Genomic DNA, 11,385 nt, shown 5'->3' on the forward strand with positions numbered 1-11,385 from the left:
AAACCAAATTTTTAGGGCTCTTTGCTGAGTTTCTTGAACTTAAATTTCAACACTTGAGGGTGATAATTTGTTGGTTTGTAAATCAAAGTGTTACTTCTCTTCAAGAGGTATAGCTTCTAGCTTCTTTACACTACTTCTTCCCTAGCTTTACTTGCTATTTTTACACTGTTTTTAACCTGTTTCATGGGCTGAAACTTGTGGCTTAAAACCATCCAAGGTAGAGGGCTTAACCACCCTTCTTTGAATCTTATTTTCCAAGCTTTTGCCCTTGTGTTTCCCATCTTTCTTTCAACTTTTTCCTATTGTTTTTCAGAGGCTAAAAAAATGGTTTTGAAGTTCAAAAAGTGAAGGGGTTAGTCACCCCTCCTTAGGCTTGCTTACTAGCTTCATTTCTCCATTATTGTAATTCACTTTTTTCTAGCTTTTCCATGATAATTCCAGCATTGTTTTAGCTGTTTTAAGACTGTTTTAGAGTGTTTATTTCATTTATGCTTTGTATAGTATGCTTGTAGTGTTGTAGTCCTCATAGGTTTGGTGGTTAAGGCCTTAAACACCAACCGATTTGAGTTGGTGGCTCTTATTTTTATGCTTTTCATACATGTGTTCACCCTTGCATAATCATCTTTGCAACTTCCCTCTTTTCTTGATTTCCCTTTTTTGAAGAGTTATATCAAACAATTGATGGTTGTTTAAAGTATGAAAAAGAGACACTTCCATGCTTAATTGTTTAATCTCTTCGGAGGTTCATTAGCATGACATTACATCTCTCTCATGCCAAGAACAACCTCTTGTTTGGCACTTCTCTTCATTAGTGGACTTAACTATCACTCTTCGGACTAAAATGACTAAAGAATGGAAAGGTAATTAAAAGAGGCTAATCAAATGTACTAAAAGAGGTAACAAGAGTAATGAAAATGGTTTGGGTTCAATCGGATGTAATTGAACCCATTGAGTCTTGAATCATTTCATACTCTTTAGTGATGATAATGGTTTAAGATTCAAGGTCTATCACTTCCCTTGATCATTTCCATGATAGGGAGGAGGTTTTGTCGGTCTTTCATTATCATTTATTGAAACTTTGTCCATTGATTCATAGATCATCATGCAAAGAGATTGAGTCGATTAATGATTTGTGAATCAAGCCTAACCCTCCTTTGATCTGTTTAATGATAAGGAGACGCAAAGTGGACAAACATCCCTTGAAAATACTCTGTTTTGTGCTTCGTTTATTTTTTGTTACAATAGGAGAGAGCCCAAAAATAGTGGCCAGCCGGCCACCTAACCATCTGGCCAACCACTTTTTAAGGCTGGCCTACCACCTCCTTTTAGACCAGCAGTGCCATTTTCATGGTAGAACAGAACAGAGGATGGGGTGAAAACAGTTCAATTTTTTACTGCAAAATAGAACAATTATGGCAGCAAAACAGAGGGATTTTCGGGTGGAAATTCTTGTTCATGCGGTAGGCGATTCCACGCTTCTCATAGCTCGTTAATTAAATAGTAGTATGTTGTACCTAAATTAGTTAATTCCTTCGAACTTGTAATAATGTAGTTAATTAATTCCGTGTTGTAATTAATTAATTAAATTCATTCAATTTGTAATAATTAGTCAAAATAGCTAGTTAAATTTCGGTGTTGTAATAGTTAGTCAAGTAGGGCACTTATTCGGACCCTCTTGCATGAGGGAAAAACTTGTAATAATTTGTGTATGTCTTCCAAACCCACTTCTTTCTTCCTTTTATTTATCTGCTTATAATGGTAGCATTACATTTTTTCATTTTTCATATCATTACCATGCTTACAATATCCATTTTTTGCATACATTTGGCTTAGTGCATAATTCTAACTTTGTGGTTGTTTATCCAAAAAATATGCTTAACTGTATACTATCAAATTGATTCACATGTTATACTAGTAGCCGAGCCTATTACTTGCATGTAGTATGTGTTGCATTAATCATTTTACATATGCATTTTTTCTAATTATTTTTCCTCTTTTGGCTTGCCTCGGTTGAATACTAGGTGAGCATTCATTGCTTTAGCATATTGCATAAGTGTTAGTGTTTCCATATTAAGCATAATACCATGAGGCTAAGTGCTTAATTGATATACTTGTTTAAATGCTAGTGGATGAAGGTTAATTTGCTTAAATTGGGATGATTTGATTAAATGTAAATATGAGCCCACTTTTTCAAGTGGCACATATTCGAAACAATTTTCAAACAAATATAAAATCAAAACGTTTCAAATTTTGTGAATTAGTCTATACTTGTGTGCATCATATAGTAAAAATAGCCTAATAACCGGAACAAGAGCACATATTGTCCATAAGAATCATATCATGATTAGTAGAGGCCAATCTTTAATCGAGTGAGTAAGGTGCTCAATTCATGACCTCCCCTTCTCATACCTAAGTTTCCAAGGTGAGACAGTTTGGTGATAACAAACACGTTGCCTTTGGCACAAGTCACGGGTTTTCTAAATTTTCCCAAAATATTTAGGTAGCAACTCTGAAATCTGGCAAAGTAGTTCATTTTTGGCATTTTGATCCAACATCAATTTTCCAAAAGATATGTTATTTCACATTACACTTATGAAATTAGATTCAGAATCGTGGGAGTTCGAACTGTAGGGCTATCATATCCAAAAAGAGAACGAAAAACAAGCTACAAGCACTGTTCAAAATTAAAAGTTGTCTCGTTAACATAATTTATTTTACAATAAGACCAAAATACCCTTGTTATTTTTCCCTCCATTGTGACCTTTCATTTCTCTTTTTTTTTTACTTTATCTTTTCACCTTCCTTCAATACAGATGCTTTACATGTTCTTCCTGGACATTTTACGTAACAAAAAAGAAGCAGCCACAATGGACAGTCCACCAAAAAATCCCAATGAGTTGCTAGAAATGTTAATCCTCAATCAAGAGCTTGACTCGGATGTTTTTGCTTCTCCAGTGCAGATACACAAAGATTCCATCACAAACACCCTAAACTATACATATCATTAGTAAATATAACTGATAACTTTTTTATTATTTTTTTCAATACTAGATGCAAAGAGAAAACATATTCCACTTATATTTATTAATGTAGATTTTATTACACCTTTCTGTCTAGGGGAAAAAGGCTTGGCATGAAATAGGATGGCCTTCCCTATATTATGGGGTGTGTACCATATGTAGTATGTTGTGTATTTTTGTAGTGTATATTACACATTTTTATAGTAAATATTATGTAATCTTTTGATAGATTTATGATATTTCATGCTTAAAAAATGAAGTCACAAAGTTGCAAAAATTTTACAAAAATCACTTATATAAAAAATTCGTCAGAAAAAGAGGGAGAGAAGAATGAACTTGGCTTATTATGAAATTTTATCATGGAGACTGTCGAATATATTAGAGGCAAAAACTTATATGGGTGAGGAAGAGAAGATAGATTTGTCTGTGATATATACACAGATACATATATATATATCAATAGTTTTTTGAAAATAATAAGTGCAAATATTCACATTTCAACTAATAAAAATAAGAATAATGATTCATTCCTTTAATTTTGCTTTTTCAATTTCACTCTCAATGATGTTGAATTGGAGAGGGTAAAAATGAGAGTGTGAGACCGCTTTTTTCACAATAAGCGGTATGTACCGGCCGGTATGTACCGGAAAATTGGAGTGTCGAGTAGGATATGGGCCAATATACCAGTGAGAATGAAATTCGCATCCGTAGCGGCCGATTCCCGATACGTATCGGGATGAATCTGATATGTGAGCGATTTAGTTCCGATACACGTATTCTATCTCCGGTATGGCTGAAAATGGGGCAGAGAACCTCCTGCAAAGGCAAAAATAATTGAGCAAAGCACCCACAAAAACAAAAACAAATGCAAAAAAGGAAGGGAACAAACTCATGGACTCAAACCTTTCACTTCAAATTTTTTGTCTTCTTCAAGCAATACACAAAACAGACTCATGGACCACCATAAATTTGTAACAACCTCTAAAGAAAAACCCTCAATCAGACCAAACCCAAATCCTCAATCAAACCCAAATCCATCTCCGAGGGGCATCGATCTTGTAAAATGTTGCAGGAAGAAGCATCGAATCAAACCCAAACCCATCACCGCTTTTAAGCTTCTTCGTTGAAGGTGTGTTCTGTCATGCTCTGTTTATATATTTGTCATGCTTTGTTTTTTCTTTTCGCTGAATAAGTCATGCTATGTTTTCTTGTTAAGTTGTTGTGTTCGGTTTTATATATTTGTTTTGTTTTGTTTTGTCTTTTTTTTTTCCGCTCCTTTTTTATGTTTGTTCTGTGGTTATTTATTATTTATATTATGGTATGGGATGGGAATGGGATATATTTTAATATATATTTATGATTGTTCAACTATTTACATATATTGTTTTTTTTTTTTTTTTTTTGTAGTCGATTTAAGCCATTGTTGTGTGGTTATATTATGGTATCAGATGGGAGATATTTTAATATGTATATTTATGATTGTTCAAATATTTACATATATTGTTTTTTTTTTCTTTCCTTTTTTTTTTTTGTTTTGTAGCTGATTTAAGCCACTGTTCTGTGGTTATATCATGGTATGGGTGGGAGATATTTTAAGATATATATTTATGATTGTTCCAATATTTATATATATATATATATATATTTTCTTAGCAATGTACCTGTAGAGTATGTTTCATACTTATTTCACTTCTTCATTCCTATAAGTTGATTTATTAGACTAATTGTTCATGAACCTATTAAAACCAATAAATTAAGTGGTAGTAGTGTATAATTAGGCTCATTTTTCGAACCTGCTTGACTGACTTTCACTATAGTTTTCAAAACTTTTGCTTGTCAACAGCTTGATTGTTCATTTTTTTTTAAAGAGGTTTAATATTTTAGATTTTTAATTTTTATTTAAAGAGGTTTAATCTGTTAGATTTTTTTATTTCAAATTTTTTTTATTATTTCAAATTTTATTTTAGATTTTTTAATCTGTCAAATTTTTTTATTTCAGATTATTTTTATAACAGATTTTTTTTAAAGAGGTTTCATCTGTCAGATTTTTTTAAAGAGGTTTAATTGTTAAGTAAAGAGGTTTAATATTTTAGATTTTTTATTTTTATTTTAAATGGATTATTATTAATAACTAAATTAGAATTACAATATTTGTTAATTGAAAATTGTTATTGTACATAATTGAAAGTTATAATGGCACACAAAGGTGGTTCTAGTGGAAAACCTCAGTGATGATAATGGTTGGAAATTTGGAATTCCACTAGAAAATAATAGGCATAAAATTAGGTGTACATTTAGTGGAAAAGAGCTAAATGGTGGTATAACTATAGGTTGAAGCAACATTTGGCCCATATGAAAGGTCAAGTCACACCTTGTGCTAATGTCAATGGTGAAGTTCGAACACTAATGATGGATCATTTGAATAATTATAAGGGCAAAAATCTTGACAAAAGGAAGATGAAAGAGGAATTGACAGAACAAATTAGAGCCAGTCAGTGTGATGATGATGAAAATGATGAGGAGGACCTAGAAATGGTTTTGGCCTGACAAATTATGGCTAGTGATATTGAGGTTGTACCTCTTCCTGGATTTGCTCGATGAAGTCATAGTGTTCGTGAGGCTAGTACAAGTAGGAAATGGATTGATACATCCTCTCCAGAAGTTCAATTATTAGACATATATGTGGATCTTCATAGGACCAAAGGCAACAAAAAATCCAAACTCTCATCTAGATTCTTGAAAGAAACAATGAAAAAATTAGGAAGAGCAGTTAGCCAGTTTGTATTGTTCACTCCAGTGCCTACTAATGTTGTTAATTATAAATGGTTAGAACCAATGTTGGATACTGCAAGAGAGGTTAGAAAAGGAACAAAGCTTCCTAGCTCTTATGAAGTAAGCCTCTAACTCAAAGTTTGAAAAAACTCTATCTATGTTTAAAAATAAATAAATTATTAAGATGCTCATTAATAGTTTTTGTTTGTTATTTATTATTAAACAGGTAACTGAAGTGTATTTACCAATGGAGTATGAAGCTTTACAAAATTGGATAAAATCTCATAAATCTAGTTAGGTTGAGAGAGGTGTTACAATTATGTGTGATGGATGGTCTGGGCCCACAAGAAAGCACATTGTTAATTTTCTTGTGTATAGCAATCGTGGAACAATTTTTCAGAAGTCTATGGATGTAATTGATGTACCTAGTAGGACAGTTGATTATTACTTGGGCCTCATGGACAAGGTAGTGGATGAAATTGGAGAAGAATATGTTGTGCAAATCATAACTGATAACGAAGCTGTGTTAAAGGCAGCTAGTTACGAACTCATGCAAAAAAGGGAGAATCTGTATTGGACGGGATGTGCAACTCATTGTATTGATCTTATGTTAGAGGATATTGGGAAGAAAAAAAGTGTACAAAAGGTGTTGGATTGTGTAAAAGTAATCACACGCTTTAATTACAACTCCAATTGGGTTGTTGATTTCATGAAGAGATTCACAGGAGATAGAGAGTTGTTACATCCTATCATCACACGCTTTGCCACCAATTTCATTACTTTGGAAAGCATTATTAAACTTAAGACTGCTTTACTGGATATGTTTCATTCTCAAGAGTCGAAGCATAGCAAATGGTCCAAAAAGGATGACACAAAAGAAGCAAAAAAAATTATACAAAGTAAAGATTTTTGGACCAAGGCGGCAGATGTACTAAAAGTTCAATAACCACTTCTAAAGGTGCTTAGACTTGTAGATGGGGATGAAAAGCCCACAATGGGTTTTATATATGAAGCCATGGATAGAGCGAAGTTGGCCATCAAAAAAAATTGTCGCTATTATGTAAATTATTGGAAGATTATTGATAATCGATGGGCTTTCCAACTACCCACAGACTTATATGCTGTTGGTAAGTAATTTTTAATTTATTTAAATTATAAATTATGTGTTCCTTGTCTCACTTTTATTATTATTTTATATTTGAATGTAGGTTGCTTTTTAAATCCCATATTCCAATATGGGGAGCACCTTTCTAATCATCAAGAAGTGATGAGTGGAGTTAGAAATATGATTTCGAGACTTCTACCAGATTTAAATGAGCAAATACAGGCGGTAAACCAAGTTAGTCATTATTTAATATTAGTTAAATTGATAACTTATTATTTGACTTGTGAATTGTGTTTGTAAAACTGCTTATTGCCTTTTGTTCATTGCAGATCTCTTTATTTTGTAATAAAGAAGATTCTTTTGGTGCTGTGTTAGCACAAAGAGCAGTGAAAGCAACAAATCCTGGTAATTATTATATAATCAATTAACTATTAACTATTTTAATTACATATTATTGTTACATTGTCAACACTTCTATATCAAATTATAACATAATCACTAATAATTGATTGATTTGTATATAGCTGAATGGTGGATCCATTATGGTACATCGGCTCCGGCACTCCAAAAAGTGGCTGTGAAAGTATTGAGCCAAACCATGTCTTCTTCTAATTGTGAGCGCAATTGGAGTACATTTAGCCTAATACATACAAAGACAAGGAATCGGTTGAAGTATAAAAAATTAAATAAACTTGTTTATGTGTATTACAATATGTGGCTAAAGATCAAACATGCAACACGAAAAAGCCAAGATGACAGAGAGGGATCATTTAACCCCATCAATCTTGACTATATATTTGAAGAAGATGATCTATTAACTCCATGGCTTCAAGAGAGAGAACATGCAGTCTTGGATGATGAAGATAACTCAGGTTGGTTGATTGTTGATGATGGTGATGAGGGAGATCATGCCACTAGTAGCCAAGTAGCTCAACACCATCAAAGAACAGGGTCTGCTGGAAGTGGCTTTAGTGAGGGTTGCAGTTTGAGTCCACCTAGTGGTAGTGGAGATTATAGCGATGGCAGCCGTCCTCCAACAGGTGGTGGTAGTGGTGGACAATGGGAGTCTGCAGGTTCTGCACATGGTTGTAGACGTAGTATTCATCATGTTAATCATGATTGGAACAGGGATTCTACACAGCAATGACGACATTCTATTTCTACTCCTGATGTAGAAGCATCAATTGGGCATTCATGACATATTGATGATATTTATGGTCATCGTGACCTTAGAAATCAATTTGGACATCTTGGAGTTAGACAAGAAGATGGAAGGGGAACTCAACATTGGCGACCAATATGCCAAGTACCATATCCTTATTACCCTCCTCCAAGTCAACCACCACCACACATCTATCAACCACCTTATATGGGAAATTGGAACTACTCTCAGCAACCTCATCAGTATCCATATATAGAGGGTTTCAATTATGGTACATGGGGGCTTGCAATGACATAATCACAATCAAGTAGCAGTGGCAGCAACAACACCACTTATGATCAATGCACTTTCAATAACTACTACCAGGAATATCAATATGGAGAAATAGGCCAACCAATTCATAGTGACGATCAAAGTGATGTGAGATATGGAGATTCTTCTATACCACCACGTAATTCCTTTTATTACTGAGTTTTAGAGTTGTTGATTTGTAGTAGATTGTTTGTATGCGATTATGACTGAAGCAAATGATTTTTTTTCATGTCCCTCTTTCTCTTATTAATTTGTTGTGCATGTGGAAGTATTTCATTGTTGAAAATAAGTAAAATAATATTTCCACATCAATTTTTATATTAAAATTTTAACATATATGCCAAATAAAAGCTTCAGACTAAAATAAATACATATCATTTAGTTGAAAATGAGTCAAAAGTGCCTCTACATATCAAAATTTTGATTAAAATGTGATACATTAAGGCTAAAAGAGTCAAAAAAAATGCATAAAATTGAATTTTAGAGGGATTGCTAATGATTTTTGAAATTTCACAGCCGCGACGCCCAATACTCAATACGTACCGGTCAATACTACCGATACCGATACTCCGTGATCATTACCGTTACGTTACCCGATACCGCGATTTACAACTATGGGTGGACCATGTCATTAGGGGTGGAAGGGGATGTAACATCACTCTAAAAATAATATACATTTGAAAATGAAAGTTATATTTATAATATAATGAACAAAACCAAACCATTTGTGTGAACTTAACTACAAAGTTATCATTTTTATTTCATAAAATTTATTTTATATTTAATATGTAATATATTATTATTATTTGATTGTAATATATAAACTTATTGGGCAGTCTTGAAACTGTAATGTAATTTTAAAACTTTTAGACCCAAGATTGATCTTTTTTTCTATTTTTTAACCTTGGCATGAACCTGGAGTTTTGTGTATTCTGACCCTGCCATGAACATACCTTAGTCAATGCCTACCCCTAGTCTAAAAGGAATAAATATAAGGAATAAATGTAGTGATAATTTGATTCTTCGCGGCCATAATAAATAGAAGAGAAAATTGAATTTCTCTCTTTGTCATTTCAAAAAAAGAAAAAAAGAAAAGAAAAGGAGTAAGTTGTAACACGTTTACTAAAAAAAACCCTTTTGTAGCGAATCAGTTATTAGAAAAAATTGATAAGCTTAACACAAAAACAAAAAAATAAATAATAGTAACTTGGTCCTGGACATCCACTAATAAATTAGTGTATGCATGAAATATTTATCGATGGCTCACTCATATTGTAAGAATAATAATAGAATATTTCTGAATTTTGAGCATTCCTCAAACACAAAATATATTTTAAAAGTCTCACAATTTTTCATTATTAAAATCAGGGACAAATACATAAAATTTTGTTCACTCGAAATTTATAAGTAAATAAGTCCAATTAATAAAATCTATACGTAATTATCCCTATTCATACAACAATAATGATACATAGCTCTACTACTAAAGCTCTAAACGGAGCTCTAGTGAGGTGGAAGAGAGAGAGAGAGTAAAGAGAGATAGAAAGAGGAGTGTGGGCCTCACCTTTATATAAGCACTCTCCACATCATTAGAATTGCATTAGAGCTCTAAAACATTATTTATTTACACAATGAATCTAAGAGGATAACATTGAGGAGAATATATTAATTGGTTGGGTTTGGTGGACAGGTTGAGAATCACTTGTCAACTTTTTAATTTCTCACTCTATTTTCTATGTCTCTCTTTACTCATGCACCTAAGAAAAAATCTGATAAATTATGTAAATCTTGTATACTTTGTGATTGATTTTCTTTTTATTATAAATTACTTTAATTTATTCTAAAATTTGAGATTTGGAATTCACAATGAAGGTCCTTAAGATCCAAACCCATGACAACTTAGCCTTGATGCTACTTTGTCAAACCGAGTTCCACCACTCTCCTAAAACTAGTTGGTTGTTAGAAAAGACATCATTTTGTCTTTTATGATATTTGACATCGTTTTTCACTAGCTTATTTTTAGAATAGTCACAAGGAGCGACATGTATATCAACACAAGTCTTTAACATCTTATATATATACACATATAGCTAGTTTCACATAGTTGTCAAGCACCTTCATCACCTACACATAAAGGGAAGAGTGGGCGAATACCCAACGAATAATAATAGATCAAAGCTACTGCAAACAAGGATATCACATTTCATATAACAATAGCTAAACAAAAGCTTAAAAGCTTGACCAAATGGTTGTTTTCTAATGCTAGTTTTAAGGAGTAAAAGGGGCTAAATATAAAATGGGTCCGGTCTAAGCCTTGGGTTGACCCAATCCATTAGACTCAAGACCTGAGAAGCAGGATAAGCAAGTGGGCCAGTTAGATTAGCCCAGTTACATCGTCAACAATCCACCCAAGTCCTTAAGCACTTGGGTCCAGCCTATAATGGAAAGGTCAGTCCAGCCATGATGTCGGGCTGGGTCGAGCTGTAGGGCCTGATCTTTGGACCAAACCAAGATGGCCCAAGCCAATACAAAGGTATCCTATTGGGCTAGCCCATCTCTACAAGCAATCCCATAGAGGGCCAAGCTGAGGAACAACAATGCTGAGCCAAAGGAACACACCAGAGAAATGTGGAAGTTGTGAGTATATGCATGTGCAAGTTGCCACCTCAGCTGGTCCCCTACACCTAGAATCATGGAAACAGTTAATCAAAGGAATGTGGTTTGTTATCAGCATGACTACAATGAGTATATGCACCCCTTGACAACTACCAGATGGTCCCCTACCTGGGTAGAATGCTAAAGGAAACAAAACAGCACCAAAGCTCTATGAAACCATCTTGGGCAACAAGTAAAGAGTTATATAAAAACTGCACTGACTTCACATTGAAGGTAACTGATCTAAGCTAAACCCCACTCACTGAAACATAACTCTCTACACTTGGAGACCACCTTCCACCTTCTCCAATTACTCATTCTCACACGGGAGGGGTTATCCGACCAACCCCGACCGGCAG

General features: G+C 33.6%; 2 protein-coding genes across 2 annotated transcripts; both read left to right on the forward strand.

Moving 5' to 3' along the window:
• The first annotated feature begins 6,111 nt into the window (after positions 1-6,111).
• LOC114299686 (uncharacterized) lies at positions 6,112-6,738 on the forward strand. Its single transcript, XM_082912208.1, has one exon. The coding sequence runs from the start codon at positions 6,112-6,114 to the stop codon at positions 6,736-6,738; it is 627 nt and encodes a 208-aa protein (XP_082768334.1).
• Positions 6,739-6,786: 48 nt separating this feature from the next.
• On the forward strand, positions 6,787-8,044 carry LOC114296738 (uncharacterized). Its single transcript, XM_028241066.2, has 4 exons — positions 6,787-6,919; positions 7,001-7,122; positions 7,227-7,302; positions 7,422-8,044. Exons 1-4 carry the CDS (start codon positions 6,787-6,789, stop codon positions 8,042-8,044), a joined length of 954 nt encoding a protein of 317 aa, XP_028096867.2.
• The last annotated feature ends 3,341 nt before the right edge of the window (positions 8,045-11,385 follow it).

Source organism: Camellia sinensis, chromosome 2 (genome assembly GCF_055761805.1).
Source record: "Camellia sinensis isolate YWXY chromosome 2, ASM5576180v1, whole genome shotgun sequence".
Classification (NCBI taxonomy): domain Eukaryota; kingdom Viridiplantae; phylum Streptophyta; class Magnoliopsida; order Ericales; family Theaceae; genus Camellia; species Camellia sinensis.

Coding starts and splice junctions, on each gene's coding strand:
- LOC114299686 (XM_082912208.1), top strand. CDS start 6,112: ATGTGTGATGGATGGTCTGGGCCCACAAGAAAGCACATTGTTAATTTT.
- LOC114296738 (XM_028241066.2), top strand. CDS start 6,787: ATGGGTTTTATATATGAAGCCATGGATAGAGCGAAGTTGGCCATCAAA. Junction 7,123..7,226: donor TAAATGAGCAAATACAGGCG/GTAAACCAAGTT, acceptor TGTTCATTGCAG/ATCTCTTTATTTTGTAATAA. Junction 7,303..7,421: donor AGTGAAAGCAACAAATCCTG/GTAATTATTATA, acceptor ATTTGTATATAG/CTGAATGGTGGATCCATTAT.